General features: G+C 54.8%; 1 protein-coding gene across 2 annotated transcripts in view; it reads right to left on the bottom strand.

Moving 5' to 3' along the window:
• Window positions 1-35: 35 nt before the first annotated feature.
• Window positions 36-19,280, bottom strand: part of smurf2 (SMAD specific E3 ubiquitin protein ligase 2) — a 75,494-nt gene continuing 56,249 nt past the window's right edge. For both annotated transcript variants that reach the window (XM_064324275.1, XM_064324276.1), the window contains exons 12-20: window positions 11,634-11,838; window positions 7,759-7,862; window positions 7,383-7,497; window positions 6,392-6,570; window positions 5,423-5,560; window positions 4,880-5,000; window positions 4,579-4,780; window positions 3,527-3,602; window positions 36-2,736 (exon numbers count right to left, since the gene is read on the bottom strand). In XM_064324275.1, coding sequence (XP_064180345.1) covers window positions 2,637-2,736; window positions 3,527-3,602; window positions 4,579-4,780; window positions 4,880-5,000; window positions 5,423-5,560; window positions 6,392-6,570; window positions 7,383-7,497; window positions 7,759-7,862; window positions 11,634-11,838 — 1,240 coding nt within the window. In that variant the 3' untranslated portion in view covers window positions 36-2,636. The remainder of the gene's footprint in view (window positions 2,737-3,526; window positions 3,603-4,578; window positions 4,781-4,879; window positions 5,001-5,422; window positions 5,561-6,391; window positions 6,571-7,382; window positions 7,498-7,758; window positions 7,863-11,633; window positions 11,839-19,280) is intronic.

Raw genomic sequence — 19,280 nt, 5'->3', positions numbered from 1 at the left:
CTGTGCATCTGTGGAAATAAGACCTGAACACAAGGTTATATTAAACATTATGCTGTGAGGTGCAAACAGCATAGAGTTTATTGCTCATCTTCTGCATGGGTACAAGATCTTTTTCCAAATGTTTATCATACATTTGTGTTTAAGCTCACAGAACAGCTGGTGTGAATGCTAAACACGCTGTAATAAATACAAGCAAATGGAAATATGGGAGGGGGTGTGGGGGGGTGGGTGTAAATTCAGGACAACAGAAAATTTAATCAGAACCAATTGCACACACACACACACATACAACATACAAAACAAATGATAGTGTATTAAGTACAACAAATTGCACCAGTCAGCGGTAAGATACAGTTCTGCTAGCGAAGCATGCTACACGAAGCAACAGGCCGTGTTTTTCCAAACTGACGCGACGCAGGGGCGGCTCTCCTCGCTCTCAGAGGCGTGTTGACGAGAACGGAGCGTGAGTGATGTGCAGTGATGTAGTGTGGGTTAAGGAGGCTGAGCAGAGGACTGTGCACTGGACATGGAGGGGGGGGGGTGAGGGGGTTGCTATATAGGAGTCAATCAGTCCATAAACTATTTGGTAAATAGATGGAAGTTGTCAGTTTTGCGCAACTTAAGTCTGTAGGTGTGCAAACTTTTTTTTTTTTAAGTTAAGATAAATTAAAGGTTCTGTGATCCGCATATGAACAATATCCTATACTGTACAAAGCACCATCTCAGGATACTTAATTTTCTTTATCCAGAGGCTAAATATTTTAAATTTTGCATACACACTGGCAAAGACAAAACAATGAATTCAAATTTTGTGTGTATGCAAACTTTAAGAACAGTCCATGGTCATAATAGATTGCTATAGACAGGCAGCATTAAACATTCAAAAAGAACTTATGAATCAACACATGGGTGGCAAGAAAAAAAGGCTAAAAATAAATATTGTTTAGAAAGTCCATACTTGCAGAGCTGTGATGGGGTGGGGGGTGTGGATGCAAGGGGTTATGCCATTAAATCTTGACCTCGGTCCCCCAAACCAGAGGGCCAGGGGTCTCCCCTCTGCTGTGCCTCTTATGGGAGAGGGTCACAGGTTAGACTTGGGAATGGCAGTTCCTCACTATGTTTCCCCAGACACGCTTCCTTGAGAGGGAAGTATGTTTTGTCTAGTCGCATGTCTGCTTTACAAAAAAAAACAAAAAAAAAAACGCAAAGGAGATACATCACCTGAGAATGTGACTGTGAGAGGTCTGTGATATATACTGGTATGTTGAAAGGACAGAAAAGACAAGCCATATACAAAATATATATATCTTTAAATATATATATATAATATATATATATACTCGAAAATTACAGGTATATATATTTCCAATGCAGTATGTTTTGCGTATATAATGTGTTACGGCATTATTTAGAAACTAATATGACGCAAGCACCTCCCCCGCCCCCGCCCCCCCAACAAGTTTGTAAAGTGCTGGAGAGCTGCAAGGTAAAACTCCCGCCTTCTTAAGTGGATGTCAGTTTTCAAAACACAGAAATCTTCCCTGAATAGCATTTTCCTGTGGGCAGAAGGCGGCCAGAGGACGGAGCGCACGTTCCCCTGCCCAGCCGGCCGGATGCGTCTTCAGGTCAGACGGAGTGGTTCACGCAGTGCGTCCTCTGAGCCCGTTCACTCTGCCGTCCCGTCCTCTTTTTGGGGCTCGGAAAGGAGGGGTGGTGGGGTGGGGGGTGGGGGGGTCAGAAGTCTGCAAAAATGCAAATGAATACCACACCAATATGCAAATATACAGGATGACATCATTAAATTAACCCAGCGGTCGAGCAGTTAGCCTATGGCACTCTTGAGGGCGATGTGGGAGGTGGTGGTCTGTCTTTCCCACAACGCTGCACTTCCTGTCGGCCTCTCAACTTCCTGTTTGGAGAGTGGCTTTAAAGGTTTCAGGTTCATCCATCAGGAAAACATCAACTTCATTCAAGCTTAACTCTTTCACAAATAGTCTATAATTTAAACATTAATACTTTGAGCATTTAAACAAAAAAAAAAAAAAAGGAATTTTCTAAGATGCAGTTTAGAATTCTGGAATAATGTCATTAAATTCTATTTGTATAGTTTCATTTTCCCATCCGATATAAAAATAACTAAAGCATTTTTTTTTCTTTTTTTCTCTCGCACAGGCACAGTGGGCGAGCGAGCCTGTGGAGCGCGTGCGTCTCCGGGCGTGAAACGGGAGAGAGAGCGAGTCCCCCCCCCCCTCCCAGGCTCTGTGTGTCCGTGGAGACCAAAGCTTCCTCTGAAATGAACAGTAGTACTAAGCAAACCTACTCTCTGCTGCTGATCCCCCCCTCACCCCGTGGATCTGTGTTCTGCTTAGTAAATGAGGAAACACTACATAGAACAGTCTTTTTAATGTTGTAAATAAAAAATAAAAAATAAAAAAAAGCCAGCATCCTTGCAGGTTCCAATGTAAGGTATTATATATCAAGTCTTTAGCAGCTGAAAAAAGGAAATTGTAAATTTAAAAAAAAAAAAAAAAAGGAAGGATAGGGGCTGTGTGGTCTCTGTGCTGCTGGACTGTGGAAGCTCCTCCCTGTGGGCGGGCGATGGGCGCGCACAAGCCCCGCCTCTTGCCGCCTCTCCCTCACTCCACGGCGAAGCCGCAGGTCTCCTCGATGGCCGTCAGCAGCTTGTCGTACAGCTTGTCGTAGCCCTCGTACGGCGGAATGTCGATCCGGTTGAAGCTGGGAGGAAGGAGACAGATTAGGGGTCGGATTAAAGGAACAGCTTTAGGCGGCAGTGTAGCACAGTGGGTAAGGAACTGGGCTTGTAACCGAAAGGTCGCAGGTTCGATTCCTGGGTAGGACGCTGCCGTTGTACCCTTCAGTAAGGTACTTAGCCTGAATTGCCTCAGCATATATCCAACTGTGTAAATGGATACAATGTAAAAGTTGTGTAAGTCGCTCTGGATAAGGGCGTCTGCTAAATGCCTGTAATGTTTTATCTATTTATTTTATTTTTTCCCCCCAACATTAGTAAAAAAATGCTTCCGCTTTGCTCCTAGAGCTTTAGCCCCCTGGAAAAACTAGCCACAGCGCACAGACTTCAATAGGCAAAGATAAAGGGGGGGAAAAAAAAAAACATCTGGACTCAAACTGGCATTCCCTTTAGGGCAGCACACTTCAGCAGCCCAGAGAGAATAAGATGGAATATAATAAACTGGAATATTCCCTTTAGTTCCCGTTAGCTCCGTTCTCAAAGCACCATTTCTGTCCATTTCAAATGCTTTAAAAGCATCTTTCTATCTAGCCTTACTCTATATCACAATGTCAGTGGAGGCATGGTATTGTACATTATTCCGAGGTTGACATTATGTGTCGAGATCATTTACTGTAAACACCGTACACATCACATCAGAGCTACAAAGAGTACTGGACCGCTGCTGCGGAAGCAATCAGCCAATGGGACACGGCCCAGCCGGTTGCCATGGCGTGACGGGCGGGCAGGGGGGCGGAGCTCCGCCGGGACGCTCACCAGGTGTGGGCTTTGGGCAGGTTGTTGGTGCTGGCGTCGATCTGGTGGATGGTGAAGAGCCGGGGGCCGGCAGCACCTGTAAGGCAAACAGGCAGACGCAGGGTCAGCCGAAACCCTCTCACCGGCCCCTCATTCACCCCCCCTGCAGGCCCGGGGACAGGGGGGGGAGCAGGGGAGGGGCGCAGGGGGCCGCAGTTTCGGGCGCACCCTCTTTGCGTGTTTTCATTTTGGTCTGCGCTCACATTTCACAACATCTCAAAACAAACGGACCAACGCGGACGGGGTGCGGGGCCCTAAAAAGGCCGCGACTGCGCGCTGCGTGCTTGTGCTGGGGCGGGACGTCCCGTACGGTGGGCCTCGGCTCACCCCAGGAGAGCGTGAGGGTTAGCTCAGGACACTGGGGCAGAGTGCAGTGCGTTTGGGCTGAAGGCTCGCACAGAAAGCCTGCTTTGGGCAGGGCTACAGGGGCTGGTTGGGGGAGGGGCTACTGGAGTGGGTTAGGGGAGGGGCTACAGGGCGGTTGGGGGAGGGGCTACTGGAGAGGTTGGGGGGGTTATGGGAAGTAGGCTAGGGTCGTCGGGGAGAAAGGTCCGGCGGAGGGCACGGGGCGTCGGGGAGGGCTACTGGAGAGGTAGGAGAGGGGCTACAAGGGCCGGTGGGAGGCTACTGAGCGTTGGAGGTATGACATGTTGTGGGGGGTACTGAGTGGTTGGGGAGCTACGCCGTTGAGGAGCTCGCGGCTTGCGGGACTACAGGCGTGGGGAGGGCACGGGGCGTTGGGGGAGGGCTAGGGTCGTGCGGGGAGGAGTTAGGGTCCGGTCGGGAGAGTAAGGGTCCTCGAGCTACGGCCGGTCGGGACTAGGGGGCGGTGGGGAGGGCTACTGAGTAGGTTGGGGAGGGGCTACGGGGGCCGGTCGGGGGAGGGGCTACTGGAGTAGGTTGGGGGAGGGGCTATGGGGCGGTTGGGGGAGGGGCTACAGGGGCCGGTCGGGGGAGGGGTTAAGGGGTCCGGTCGGGGGAGGGGCTACGGGGGCCGGTCGGGGGAGGGGTACCTTGTAGCGCCTTGAAGCCCTGCAGCGGGACGCGGGACGAGCCGGTGACGAACTGCAGCAGCCGCGCCCGCCGCTCCTCGTCGTACGACTCCACCGCCTTCCAGAACCACTTGACCACGTTGCTGTCGGGTGTGCAGTGCTTGAGCCGCGTGTTGGACTTCCAGTCGTTGATGTCGATCTTGCCCAGGCCGCAGACGATCAGCTGGGGGGGGGGAGGACAGAGACAGGCAGGTGAGCGCGAGCGTGTCGGTCAGGCCCCCCCTCCCCCCCTCCCTTTACCGCGCGGACGCCGCTCGCCTACCTCCAGCTCCTTCTCGTCGAAGGACTTGAGCAGGTGCTGGGGGATGACCTCATTGAAGCCCTTCTGCAGCGCCAGGAACTGCGCCTCGATGCCGTGGAGGAACCTCCAGTTCACATAGAGCCTGCGGATACACACACACACACACGCACGCGACCACCACACGCACGCAGCACAGCACACACACACACGCACACAGCACACACACACACGCGCAGCACACACACCCACACACACAACACGCCACGCACACACACACACACACGCAAGCACACGCACACACCACATACACCACACGCGCACGCACGCATGCACACACACAACAAAGGCCACACACACCAGCGCACACACCACAACACATACACAACACGCAGCACGCACACACACGCACACACACACACACACACACACACGCCGCCACACACACACGCGCACACACACACACACACGCGTAGCGGTTAGCGTACCGTACCTGGGGCCTCCGAGCGGGGGCGCTGAGGGGGCGGGGGGGGGGCGGCGGCAGGGCGGCGGCAGGCCGGGTCTCACCTCACGTACTCCTTCTTGGTGTCCTCGGTGACGGGCACGCTCTTGCCGTTGGGCTTCAGCTCGTGCTGGATGATCTCGCCGTAGGCGTTGTGCTCCACGCAGAAGGTGTGGTCCAGCACCCCCGTGATGTCATTGTCCCTGCAGGGCAATGGTCAGAACCGACGCTGGTCAGGGTAGGCATGGTTACGGTTACCATAGCGCCCCACGCCCATGCCGTGTCCCGCCCAGCAGCGAGCGAGCATGGAGCGGCGATCTTCGGTGTGCGTGAACACGCCATTGTGTATCGTGGCTGAAACAGTGAACAGTGATTGTGTGGAACGGTCAGACCGCCCGCCCGTAACATGGAGTTCCGTCTGCCCACAGCACACGGCTGACTGATGATGAAAGAGGACATCATGCGACAACAGCCACCGAGCAGCAGCAGCTATCAGAGTTAATGAGGTCTAACGCTATAAAAGCAAACGCTCCATCAAGCCCATCAACACACACCCGACTTCACGGCCAGGAAAACAAACTGCTGTCGAATGTCACAATGCAAGCTGCGTGTGCGCGAGTGTGTGTGTGTGAGTGAGTGTGTGAAAGCATGCGTGTGTGTGTATGTATGAGCGTGTGTGTGTGTGTGTGTGTGTGTGTAAGTTGGGTGCGCTGTGTGAAGGGGTGTGTGTGTGTGTGAGCGCTGAGCGCGCTGTGTGTGTGTGTGTGTGTGGTTGGTGGTGTGTGCGTGTGTATGAGAGCTACACAGAGCGCGAGTTCGTGTGAGCGCGTGTGTGTGCGCGCGTGTGTGTGTGTGTGTGTGCATGTGTGTGCGTGTGTATGAGAGCTACAGAGAGCGCGTGTTCGTGTGAGCGCGCGTGTGTGTGTGTGTGTGTGTAAGCGTGTGTGTGTATATGAGAGCTACAGAGCGTTGAGTGTGAGCTGTTAAGACACAGGACGCGAGTGTGTGAGTTGTGGTGAGGTACGCGCGGTGCCAGGATCCAGACCAGGCTCTTGTGCAGGTCCGGGTCCACCGCCTCCATGTCGTCCAGGGTGATGGGCTTCCCCAGCAGCTGCTTGTAGAAGGGCAGCGTGAAGCCGCCGTCGATGTAGTGCCCGTGGAACACGGCCATGCCCATGATCCGGCCCACAAAGTGGAAGTAGGACAGGTGCTCCTGAGAGGGGGGGGGGGACAGGGAGGGAGGGAGAGAGGGACAGAGAGATGGAACAGGGTCATCCACCCCACTGCCTGTCACTCGGGAAGGACGCACAGCACAGCACCTCGGCTACAAACAGACGAGTGTGTGTGTCTTCTGAACAGAGCTGCTGAATCCCACAGCTCTGCACACGTCTGTGTACGTAACCCAAAACAGCTCAAATGAGCGCGACGCGTTCCCGTTATAAAAAAGCGAAATCGTTACTGTCCCGCTCAGAGAGAGACCCGACGGTCCCCTCAGGTAACTCGGGTACAGGAGCGTTCCTCTGAGCCCTGGGGCTCACGCTTTCACGGACGCTCTGCCTGCATGCGGAGACGAAGGACAAAGGAGGTCACAGCTCCCCCGCGACTGACGAGGAGCGCGGCCAGCGAACAGGCGCGCGATCTCATTGGCCCCTGGCTTACCGGGTTGACAGCGGAGCGATCTCATTGGCCCCTGGCTTACCGGGTTGACGGCGGAGCGATCTCATTGGCCCCCTGACTTTCCGGGTTGACGGCGGAGCGATCTCATTGGCCCCTGGCTTACCGGGTTGACGGCGGAGCGATCTCATTGGCCCCTGGCTTACCGGGTTGACGGCGGAGCGATCTCATTGGCCCCCTGGCTTACCGGGTTGACGGCGGAGCGATCTCATTGGCCCCCTGGCTTACCGGGTTGACGGCGGAGCGATCTCATTGGCCCCCTGGCTTACCGGGTTGACGGCGGAGCGATCTCATTGGCCCCCTGGCTTACCGGGTTTGACGGCGAAGCGATCTCATTGGCCCCTGGCTTACCGGGTTGACGGCGGAGTCCGGGTTGATCTGCAGCGTGTAGATGTCGTCGCGGGAGTACTGGAACAGCCCGTAGTAAGGGTTCAGCATCTCGTGGGACAGCAGATAGAGCCACTCCCTGCACGGAGAGAGAGGGAACAGACAGACAGCTCTGAGACATACCGTTCCCCCTCAGCAACTTCTCAAACAGGGCCTCTCTCACTGCTGCTCTCTGGTCGCAAGAATCTGGCCCCTGGAACCGGGTTACACAGGCGCATTAGCACATAGCTGCCACCAGGGGGAAGACTTCCATCTTCAGATTCCTTCCTGCAGATCTTATCCAAGAGGAATCTAGTAGGGTTTTTTTTTAAATTTTGGATGAAGCGTGCCGGCGCCGTACCTGGCCACCCCTCCGTAATCCAGCCCCTCCTCCCCCCTGAACTTCACCATCAGTCTCTTCCACAGGTCCTTCGGCCTCATCTTCATCACCTGGCGGTACGACTCCTGCGAGAGGGAACGCAGCGGAACGTCACAGAACGAAGCATCAGAGAGAGAAAAAAAAACGCTTCAGATGAGAAACCGCTCTCCACCGCTGTCTTTATGTCCCCAGGAGCTGAGAAGGCGCCTCAGGGCATTAAGACCAAACGTAGAGGATCGGGAGTTTCACATCTCCGAGGGCTCATCCCAGGCGGAAACACACAGAGCAAAAGCCCCAAAAGGTTTTTGCAGGTTTGCCATCTTTCACGCAAAGTTTCCTCTAACTGGGAACATTTCCGCTCGAAATAAAAAAAACATGGGGGCTTGTGTTAAAACCGCCATTTCGGCAGACGACGGCACGGCTGGGTCCCCTGGGGGGGGGGAAAACGTGGCCGTTTGTGTGTCAGTTTACCGATCTGCCGCCCCCCCCCCCCCCCTCCCCTCAGCCTGTGTCTGGGGGGAGCAGCAGGAATGCGCCGGCAGCAGCACAGCCCGAGCCCAGTCCAGTGCGTTTCCCTTTAACTAACATGTGAAAAAATTACATAAGACTTCTTCCCTATTCAACTGACTTCCAGCTAAAAAAAAAGCTCTGAGTCTTTGCCTCTGAAAACACCCGTGTTACGGCCAGAAGGGTCTGCAGCTACCAAAGCTGTGCTCACGAATGGCATTTAGAGAAAGTTTTCCCCAGATATCAGCAGTTAGGGCTCAGTCTGCTCACCGCGTTCCCACACCCGCCTGTGCACACAGTCTCCCTCTCTGTGCGCCAGGGCCATGAACGCACGCTCGCTCTCATTAGTGGAATTAAATCACTCCTGCGTTTTTTTGGGTTTTTTTTTTTCTGTTTCCACTGCGTTTCCGCAGAGCGGCTCGGGCTGGGACGTGTTTGGGCCAGGGCTTTCCGAGCCCCCCCCGGACTCCCAGCGCTCGCCATGGTCGAAACATTTTTTACTTTCCTGCGCAAGAACTACTCACAAAAGGGCCAGATTGGGCCACTCCCCCCCCAACCCCCCCACCCCCGGCGGGGCGATGAAGTAATATTTTTTATAGCTCAGCTTGTCCTGTGTGAAGTTATGAAGTTATGTCTGGCCTGGGCTCCCCCCCTCCCCCTCTCCCCCCTTCGCTGCTGAAATCATTCAGAAAGAATGTCCTCCTTCCTCAGGAGCAGAGCAGAGAGAGAGGGGGGAGAGAGAGAGAGAGAGGGGGAGGGAGAGAGAGAGAGAGAGAGAGAGAGAGAGAGAGGAGAGAGAGAGAGAGAGAGAGAGAGAGAGAGAGAGGAGAGAGAGAGAGAGAGAGAGAGAGGAGAGAGGAGAGAGAAGAGAGGAGAGAGAGAGAGAGAGAGAGAGAGAGAGAGAGAGGAGAGAGAGAGAGAGAGAGAGAGAGGGGGGGGGAGGCTGGAGAAGAGGAGGCCTGGAGCTCAGGCCTAAATCAGCCTCAGGTACCGCCGCTGCCCCGGGGCAGAGCCGCGGTCGCCAGGACGACGGCGCGTCTGCCAGTCGCCGCCGACAAGGCCCGCTGGGTGGCGCTCACACCCGATCACATGACCCTGCAGCTGCGCGGCTGCCGCGCTGAGGCCTACAGCCTTCACTTCAGGCAGGGGCGCACAACGAGGGCCAATCCGTTTCAGGATTCTGTGACAACACTCGCCAACATTTACTGAATTGGCCCAATCATATCTTGATCTGACATGTGTATAAAGCACCAGCTACAGCCGCAGTCTGCCAGCTTATCCGAGATTTCACTGTGCTCGAGCACAGGAGTGAAACAGCGTAGTTTATAGATCTGTGGGAAATGGTAATCGGTTGGAACAAAAACCAGCGCGCGGATCAGCCCTCCAGGACTGGAGTTGTGCACCCCTGACTTAAAGGCTGGAAAAAAAGGTCTGTCGGCAGGCAATACTGATCTATTATGTGCTACGTGCCTCAAAAGCACACGATTATACATTCAAACACAGACCATACACACACACACACACACACACACAAAAGGAAAATGTTTCTCTCACGTATACAGTAAGATGCTCATCTATAATCTCACAAGGCAAATGGATACACAGCGTCCTGCAGGTGGGCTGACCAGATGCTGATCCGTTAATATAATATTTACACCCCCTAATCAATAAGACGATCCCCGTGGTGACCATCAGTCCCATTAATAACTGTCCAAGCCTTTTAAAAGGCAGCAGTGCAACCGCTACACTGCAGGAAGTAGAAGATGAAGAGGCTAAAACATGACAGTATTACTGTAGATGCATAAACCTGATTTACTGCAGCCTCTGCTCTTAACACCAAAGATGCATTAAACTGAACAAGTAATGTGTACACAAACTCGAGCTGTGCTTCAGGAAGGGAACTTTCTTTGTAGCGGATTTTATTTGCCAAGCTTGGGCGAGAAGGCATAATATTTTTTTTAAGACCGAGCTGTATAATAATCTGTAATTTTGTAATGAAATGAAATATTCCACCACTGCGACTGTATTTCTGGTGTCCTATAAACCCGTGAGGGTTGGGCGCTTTGTGTGCATGACACGAAAAAAAAAGGAAATCAATCAATCATGTACATTCTCGTAACCTCTCCTACAAATTACACAAACTAACATGTTTGAGCAATTAAGGCCCGGGCACTGCCCAGGATAAATGGTTTGTGAGGAACTACAAAAAACCTCGTAGAGTCCGGTGGTAACACACAGTTTTGAAGTGCACTATCATATTAGCATTCCATCAGCGCTAACACAGTTTTGAAGTGCACTATCATATTAGTGTTCCATCAGTGCTAACACAGTTTTGAAGTGCACTATCATATTAGTGTTCCATCAGTGCTAACACAGTTCTGAAGTGCACTATCATATTAGCATTCCATCAGTGCTAACACAGTTTTGAAGTGCACTATCATATTAGTGTTCCATCAGTGCTAACACAGTTCTGAAGTGCACTATCATACTAGCATTCCATCAGCGCTAACACAGTTTTGAAGTGCACTATCATATTAGAGTTCCATCAGTGCTAACACAGTTTTGAAGTGCACTATCATATTAGTGTTCCATCAGTGCTAACACAGTTTTGAAGTGCACTATCATATTAGCGTTCCATCAGTGCTAACACAGTTTTGAAGTGCACTATCATATTAGTGTTCCATCAGTGCTAACACAGTTTTGAAGTGCACTATCATATTAGTGTTCCATCAGTGATAACACAGTTTTGAAGTGCACTATCATATTAGCATTCCATCAGTGCTAACACAGTTTTGAAGTGCACTATCATATTAGTGTTCCATCAGTGCTAACACAGTTTTGAAGTGCACTATCATATTAGCGTTCCATCAGTGATAACACAGTTTTGAAGTGCACTATCATATTAGTGTTCCATCAGTGCTAACACAGTTTTGAAGTGCACTATCATATTAGCGTTCCATCAGTGATAACACAGTTTTGAAGTGCACTATCATATTAGCATTCCATCAGTGCTAACACACGTGTGTGTGTGTGTGTGTGCGTGCGTGCGTGCGTGCGGGCGAGTGTGTGTGTGTGTGTGTGTGTGCGTGCGTGTGTGTGTGCCGGCGAGTGTGTGTGTGTGTGCGTGTGTGTGTGCGTGTGTGTGTGTGTGTGCGTGTGCCGGCGAGTGTGTGTGTGTGTGTGTGTGTGTGTGTGTGTGCGTGTGTGTGCGTGTGCCAGCGAGTGTGTGTGTGTGCGTGCATGTGAGTATGTGTGCGTGTGTGTGTGCGCATGCGTGCGGGCGCACACACTCCGGCGCGTTCCCCCGCGTTTCGGACGCTTTTTTTTCTTTCCCCGGCGGCGCCGCTCACCTCGAAGATCTCCTCGCGGCACACCTCGATGCGGCAGTGCCCGGCCTGGGGCTGCTGCTGGGACAGCTCCTGCCGCAGGATCTTCAGCTTCTGCACCAGGTCCCGCTTGTACTTGGGCACCGTCAGGCACTCGGCCTCCTCGGGCAGCTGGCTGGGCGACAGCACCTGCTGCGGCGGCGGCTGCTCCTTCAGCTGGTTCTGCCGGCTGGAGAACGGAGAGAGAGACCAGGGGGCTTCAGCTCCTCACCGCTAACCAGCGCTAACCACCGCTAACCAGAGACCATGCTGCTACCTTCTTTTACAAATGGACACCCGGGGGGCTTCAGCTCCTCACCGCTAACCAGCTCTAACAACTGCTAACCAGCGCTAACAACCGCTAACCAGAGAACATGCTGCTACCTTCTTTTACAAATGGACACCCGGGGGGCTTCAGCTCCTCACTGCTAACCAGCGCTAACCAGCGCTAACCAGCGTTAACCAGCGCTAACCACCGTTAACCAGCGCTAACAACCGCTAACCAGCGCTAACCACCGTTAACCAGCGCTAACAACCGCTAACCAGAGACCATGCTGCTACCTTCTTTTACAAATGGACACCCAGGGGGCTTCAGCCTCCTAGCTACCACCGCTAACCAGCGTAACCAGAGAACATGCTGCTACCTTCTTCAAATGCACCTGGGGGCTTCAGCTCTCACCGCTAACAGCTAACACGCTAACCAGAGACCATGCTACCTTCTTTACAATGGACACCGGGCTCAGCTCCTCCCGCTAACCAGCTCTAACAACTGCTAACCAGCGCTAACAACTGCTAACCAGAGAACATGCTGCTACCTTCTTTTACAAATGGACACCCGGGGGGCTTCAGCTCCTCACTGCTAACCAGTGCTAACCAGCGTTAACCAGCGCTAACCACCGTTAACCAGCGCTAACCAGCGCTAACCACCGTTAACCAGCGCTAACAACCGCTAACCAGAGACCAGGCTGCTACCTTCTTTTACAAATGGACACCCAGGGGGCTCTCCTCGCGCTAACCGCTAACCAGCGCTAACCAGAGAACATGCTGCTACCTTCTTTTACAAATGGACACCCAGGGGGCTTCAGCTCCTCAGCGCTAACCACCGCTAACCAGCGCTAACCACCGTTAACCAGCGCTAACAACCGCTAACCAGAGACCAGGCTGCTACCTTCTTTTACAAATGGACACCCAGGGGGCTTCAGCTCCTCAGCGCTAACCACCGCTAACCAGCGCTAACCAGAGAACATGCTGCTACCTTCTTTTACAAATGGACACCCAGGGGGCTTCAGCTCCTCACCGCTAACCAGCGACAATCAGTGCTGACCACTGCTAACCAGCGACAATTAGCCTACCTGCGTGTCTTTGGACTGTGGGAGGAAACCGGAGTACCCGAAGGAAACCCACACGGACACGGGGAGACCACCACGCCGCTACCTCCTTTCACAAACGGAAGCTAACGCTACAGTGAAGGTCAAACAGCAGGAGAGCAGAGCAATGGAGGTGTTCCCCAGAGATCAGGGTGGCGTTTTTTAGAAGGAGAGCGGCGCGGGGGCCGGTGGCGGCATTGTGCCAGGGTGCCCACCCTAACGAGAGCGCCCGCTCGGACAGCGCCCACGCCAGCTAGCCGGCGGCCCTCGATGCCCTGGGCAGACTTCTCAAACTAAAACGCCCGTCCTCGGGCACCTTCGTGTGCCCGTCAGAGCCACCGGGCGTGCCCACGCCGGCCTGCACCATGCCAACGTGCGCCACGCCAATCTGCCCCGGCTCAGCCTGGGTGGTCCCCCGAAAAGCCCGCAGAAAGAGAGTTTCCATGAGAGAGAGAGAGAGACGGTGCGGTAAACGGCCCCAGTGGGTGCAGGAACACCGAGCCCCCCACCGGAACAAAGGTGACTCCAGGACCGCCCCCACCCCCCCCCCCCCCGTCCCGTCTGGGACCCGTCTGCACGTCCCCCCCCTCTCCACGTCCACGGGAACCAGCCTGTTATATTTGGCTTTCCCAACAGACGGGGCTCCAGTGTTGTAACAGCAGCCCCGTGTAATTAAGTCAGCCGCGATTTATTCTACTGGCAGTCGCCGGGTCCCTCCGTGTCAAAGCGAGGGTAGCGTCAAGTTCTACACCACTTTGGGGGGAAAAAGAAAAAAAAAAAGTATTCTTTAACAAAACCGAGGAGAGTTGCTCTTGGCTGAAAACCCAGAGCAGTGTAACAAAGCGTTTTTCTGGAACTAAAAGAGGACGGTGTAATTAAATCCACTCAAACGCAAGTCAGCGCGTCTTGGGTTTATTTGAAGCATTTCAATGTAAACTTTCTCAAGACCTGCCGAGATCCCTTTCGAACTGGCCAATCGATGCGCTGGTCCGCTCACGTTTCACAGCTTCCAGAGAAAAACCCACTGCCAGCATGCGGTACACTATAAACACAACACAGGCTCTAAGAAATGATTAAGCTAAACGGCTAAGCCAGCGACGGGCCTGCTAGCGCAGACGGGGACGTGAACTCCTGAACCGAAACACGGCCTCGCCCGAGGCCGCGCCCCAGTTTCCATGACGCTGGCGCAGGGGCGCAGGGGCGCCGGAGGGGTTTTGCCGAAAGGCGGACACGCTCCCCCCGGCCGGCAGAAAAAAAATCATCAAAAGGCCCTTTATGAAATCAGGGGGCCAGAGTATTATTCACACACGCCAGCCTTTAGTGCTTAGCGGGAGCCGCAGCGCGCTAGCCCCCCCCCCCCCCCAGCGGGGTTATAAACACTGGGCCGTGCCGCCGTCCACAATGGGCCGTGTGTACGAGCGGCGGGGGGGCTGAGAGAGAGAGAGGCCCCCCCCCCCAACCCGCCCCAGCGGGCTCCGGGGGGCCCGCCTAAAAAACGGTTCCGACGCCGACGCAGCGGGAAGCAAAAGCAGCAGGTAGAGCCTCCGGGCACAACGCTCGGGAGTCTGTGGCTTCAGCGTTTCCTTCGGGGGGGGGGGGGCAGCGAAAAAAGAGGAAGGGGAAAAAGGCGAACAGTCTGAGGCTGCTGCTGGCGTTCACGCCCCATTTTCCCCTTTACTCTGTCTGTCCCGCGCGTCCGTCTGTCTGTCTGTCTGTCTGTGCGTGTGTCTGTGTGTGTGAGTGTGTCTGTCTGTCTGTGTGTGTGTGTGTGTGTGTGTGCACGAATTGAGCTCCAGCTCTCTCTCTCTCTTTTTTAAACTTTCCTCCTCAAAAAAGAACTGCTGAATTAGCAAGGCTGAATTCTACCTCCTTTCTCCTCCCTCATGTGGACGGCGTTTGGGAAAGGGGACAGAGGAGGAGAAGGAGAGGGGGAGAGAGGAGGGGCGGGGGGGGGGGGGGGGAGAGAGAGAGAGCTCTTAATCCAGAGAGATTATCACTCCTCAGAAAGCCAACAGCTGGAAAAGTAAATCTCCACACTGCCCTGTATCCAATCAGAGAGAGCGAGAGAACAGAGGAAGTCACAACATGACCAGCGCCTGACATGGCCTTCTGGACTTAAAATCAAACTGAGTAAAGTGACACAATAAAACGAGTAAGAGGGTGGTTCAGTGTGTTGGGGGCAGAGAGAGTGGTTCAGTGTTGGGGCAGAGAGGGGGGTTCAGTGTTGGGGCAGAGAGGGGGTTCAGTGTTGGGGCAGAGAGGGGGTTCAGTGTTGGGGCAGAGAGGGGGTTCAGTGTTGGGGCAGAGAGGGGGCTTCAGTGTTGGGGCAGAGAGGGGGGGTTTAGTGTTAAAGGTGGTTCAGTGTTGGGGCAGAGAGGGTGTTCATGTTGGGGAAAGAGGGTTGGTCAGTGTAAAATTGGGGCAGAGAGGGTGTCAGTGTAGAAGGGGACGTGTTGGGGCAGAGAGGGTGGTTCAGTGTTGGGGGGCAGAGAGGGTGGTTCAGTGTTGGGGCAGAGAGGGTGGTTCAGTGTTAAAGGTGGTTCAGTGTTGGGGCAGAGAGGGTGGTTCAGTGTTGGGGCAGAGAGGGTGGTTCAGTGTGTTAAGAGGTGGTTCAGTGTTGGGGCAGAGAGGGTGGTTCAGTGTGTTGGGGGCAGAGAGAGTGGTTCAGTGTTGGGGCAGAGAGGGTGGTTCAGTGTTGGGGGGCAGAGAGGGTGGTTCAGTGTTGGGGCAGAGAGGGTGGTTCAGTGTTGGGGCAGAGAGGGTGGTTCAGTGTTGGGGCAGAGAGGGGGTTCAGTGTTGGGGCAGAGAGGGTGGTTCAGTGTTGGGGCAGAGAGGGGGTTCAGTGTGTTGGGGCAGAGAGGGGGTTCAGTGTGTTGGGGCAGAGAGGGTGGTTCAGTGTGTTGGGGCAGAGAGGGTGGTTCAGTGGTTGGGGCAGAGAGGGTGGTTCAGTTGTTGGGGCAGAGAGGGTGGTTTCAGTGTGTTGGGGCAGAGAGGGTGGTTCAGTGTGTTGGGGCAGAGAGGGTGGTTCAGTGTTGGGGCAGAGAGGGTGGTTCAGTGTTGGGGCAGAGAGGGTGGTTCAGTGTTGGGGCAGAGAGGGGGTTCAGTGTTGGGGCAGAGAGGGTGGTTCAGTGTTGGGGCAGAGAGGTGGTTCAGTGTGTGGGGGCAGAGAGGGTGGTTCAGTGTGTTGGGGCAGAGAGGGTGGTTCAGTGTTGGGGCAGAGAGGGTGGTTCAGTGTTGGGGCAGAGAGGGTGGTTCAGTGTTGGGGCAGAGAGGGGGTTCAGTGTTGGGGCAGAGAGGGTGGTTCAGTGTTGGGGCAGAGGGGTTCATGTTGGGAGAGAGGGTGGTTCAGTGTTGGGGCAGAGAGGGTGGTTCAGTGTTGGGCAGAGAGGTGGTTCAGTGTTGGGGCAGAGAGGGTGGTTCAGTGTTGGGGCAGAGAGGGGGTTCAGTGTTGGGAGCAGAGAGGGTGGTTCAGTGTTGGGGCAGAGAGGGGGTTCAGTGTTGGGGCAGAGAGAGTGGTTCAGTGTTGGGGGCAGAGAGGGTGGTTCAGTGTTGGGGCAGAGAGGGTGGTTCAGTGTTGGGGCAGAGAGGGGGGTTCAGTGTTGGGGCAGAGAGGTGGTTCAGTGTTGGGGGGTGCAGGCAGAGGGTGGTTCAGTGTTGGGGCAGAGAGGTGGTCTAGTGTTGGGGCAGAGAGGGGGTTCAGTGTTGGCAGAGGTGGCATGGGGAGAGAGGTGGTTCAGTGTTGGGGCAGAGAGGGGGTTCAGTGTTGGGGCAGAGAGGGGGTTCAGTGTGGGTCGTGGGGGCAGAGAGGGTGGTTCAGTGTGTGGGGCAGAGAGGGTGGTTCAGTGTTGGGCAGAGAGGGGTAGTGGGCAGAGAGGGTGGTTCAGTGTTGGGGCAGAGAGAGGTGGTTCAGTGTTGGGGAGAGGGCGGGGCAGGGGCCCTGTCTGGGCAAGTCTGCAGCGTGACCACCATCCTGCCGTCCCTCAGCCCAGAGCTGTGAGCCCCCCCCCCCCCCCCCCCCCCAGCCCTACAGGATCCTGCAATCCCTTCATTTCCTGCAGACTAGACGAGCAGGGAGGGGAGCGGCAGGCAGGAAAGAGGACTGCCACTGCACCCAAGCACAGAGGACGAGAGCGAGAGAGAGAGAGAGAGAGAGAGAGAGAGAGAGAGAGAGAGAGAGAGAGAGAGGGGGGGAGAGAGAGAGAGAGAGAAAGAGAGAGCACCACTGCTACAGAACAGCTCTCTCTGCACTCCAGCCCATAAATCAAACATTCCTCCCCCTCCCCCATTCCCCTCCTCTCCTCCCCTCCTCCCCTCCGTCTGGTATGCACCCCTCCTTCCCTCTCTCCTGCTCAGAGAGAGCGAACCCTCCTGAGCTGCGCTGGCTAGCCGCACCGCTAACCGTGGGTTCCGCACACGGGGCGCCATTAGAGTCCCGAGGAGTTCGTTAGGAGTTCCCCCCCCCCCAGTAATACCCGCACACGCACCCGGGGGGGGGGGGGGGTAACAAACCTCAGACTGTGACTCAGTACCGTCCCGCTTTCAGCTTTACCCAACGCAGCTGGCACCCCGGCGAGGTGGGTCAGTGGCGCGGGCGTGCTCTCGCAGCCCGGCCCAGGTCTGGGGCGCATTACCCCCGAGCGCCCCCCCTCGTAAAACAGCGAAATAAAGACAGAGAGAACACAACAAGCAACCTAAAAACATCCATCAAACTTCTGGGACGCGGGCGTCTGACGACGTTTCTGAAATCGCTCTCCCGATGGGAGACAGATGTGTTGATGGACAGCCAGAGCGGCCTCTAATGTCCTCTCCAGCTCGGGGTCGTCTGGGAGCCGGCTGCTGATTGGTCGACGCGCTCCTATCGGTGCCGCACCCCCCCCCCCCCGCCGTCATCCGCTCCCCACCTCCGCGTCCCGGGACGTCTTCGCCCGTCCCCGTCCCTCTCCTACCCCCCCCCTCCCTTGTCCATCCCCTGGCCACCCCCCCCACCCCAGCTCATCTGGATTCACTCTGCATGTTTATGTGCTTGTTGTCGGTTTGTAATCATTGTTTATGGTTCCTGTGCACAGCCCTCGAACAGTCAAACCTGTCCCCGTTCCCCTAAATATCTGAATCACCAATAAAACGGACTGTGCAGCTGCCAATGGCTCAAGCAGCGAGGGGGTGGGGGGGTGGGGGGGTCTGGGGCCTGCGCTGTGCAGCAACAATGCTGAACAACCCAGGAATGCTCACTACCTGCACTTGAACTAGCAGTGCGGAAAGCCTTATGCTACACAAATAAATCACAAACCAGGCTGCCAAGCTGGAAACCACTACCACTAGAAACATTCTTACATATTTTTTTTTTAATTTGTCGAGCCCCAATCTAGCACCCCTATTTGCTAGATACAGCACCCCTACATAAGCGCCCTGGGACGTACGCATGAAGAGCGCTATATAAGAGCTTAATGTATTGTATTTCACAACGTTTAAAAATGAATGTGGATTCCTCATAGCCTGCTTTCTGTTCCAATAACACGCCCCACCTTTAGTACACACACAGAGGCGGGGTGGGGGCGGGGGGGGGGGCAGAAGGTAACAAGCGGCTACAGAACTCATGTAGCGTTGTTCCTGAAACGGTCTGGCGGTAACGAGGCCGCCGCCCCCCCGCTTCGCGTTAAGAGAGGAACTCCAGCCGCAGCGGAACAGAGTCTGTGGGCCGGCCGTCGCCAAAAGAGGAAGCGTTTAGAGCGGGGAAACCCACTCGAGCTGCCCCCGCCCCTCCGTCACACCCCTCCCCCCACCCACTGTCCTGCCGCCCAGCGCCTCCTCACCCCCCCGACCACTGTCCCGCTGCCCGGCGCCTCCTACACACCCCCACCCCCACTCCTGTGCCCTGCCGCCGCCCCCACCCCCAGAGCCCTAACAGACATATACCAGCGCGAGCGATCTGATCGAGTCCCTCAAGCTTTTCAATAACACTGAACGCATCACTCCGGTGCCTGCTAAAATCTCCGTCTGCACACGTGGCCTGATTCTGAGCCCGTTTTACAGCTACGCATGCCGCGACACACGCTGTTATTGTAAGAGTTTCTTTACATTTTTTTAGGACAAAGGACAAAGAAAAAAAAAGCACATTCTTAGAGTAACCAGAACAAGGAAGAGAAACCAAATCGCTACTTCCAGGCATCACTTTCCTGAGCAGAAACCACTCAGCTCAATCAGAGAAAGTGTGTCTAGTACAGATTTACCTCTGAGCCTGTCCCTTATACCCAAACACAGCAGACAG

The sequence above is a fragment of the Anguilla rostrata genome, chromosome 2 (genome assembly GCF_018555375.3).
Source record: "Anguilla rostrata isolate EN2019 chromosome 2, ASM1855537v3, whole genome shotgun sequence".
Taxonomy (NCBI): domain Eukaryota; kingdom Metazoa; phylum Chordata; class Actinopteri; order Anguilliformes; family Anguillidae; genus Anguilla; species Anguilla rostrata.
The sequence above is the reverse complement of the archived record's forward strand: the minus strand, read 5'-3'. Positions and strand labels throughout refer to the sequence as shown.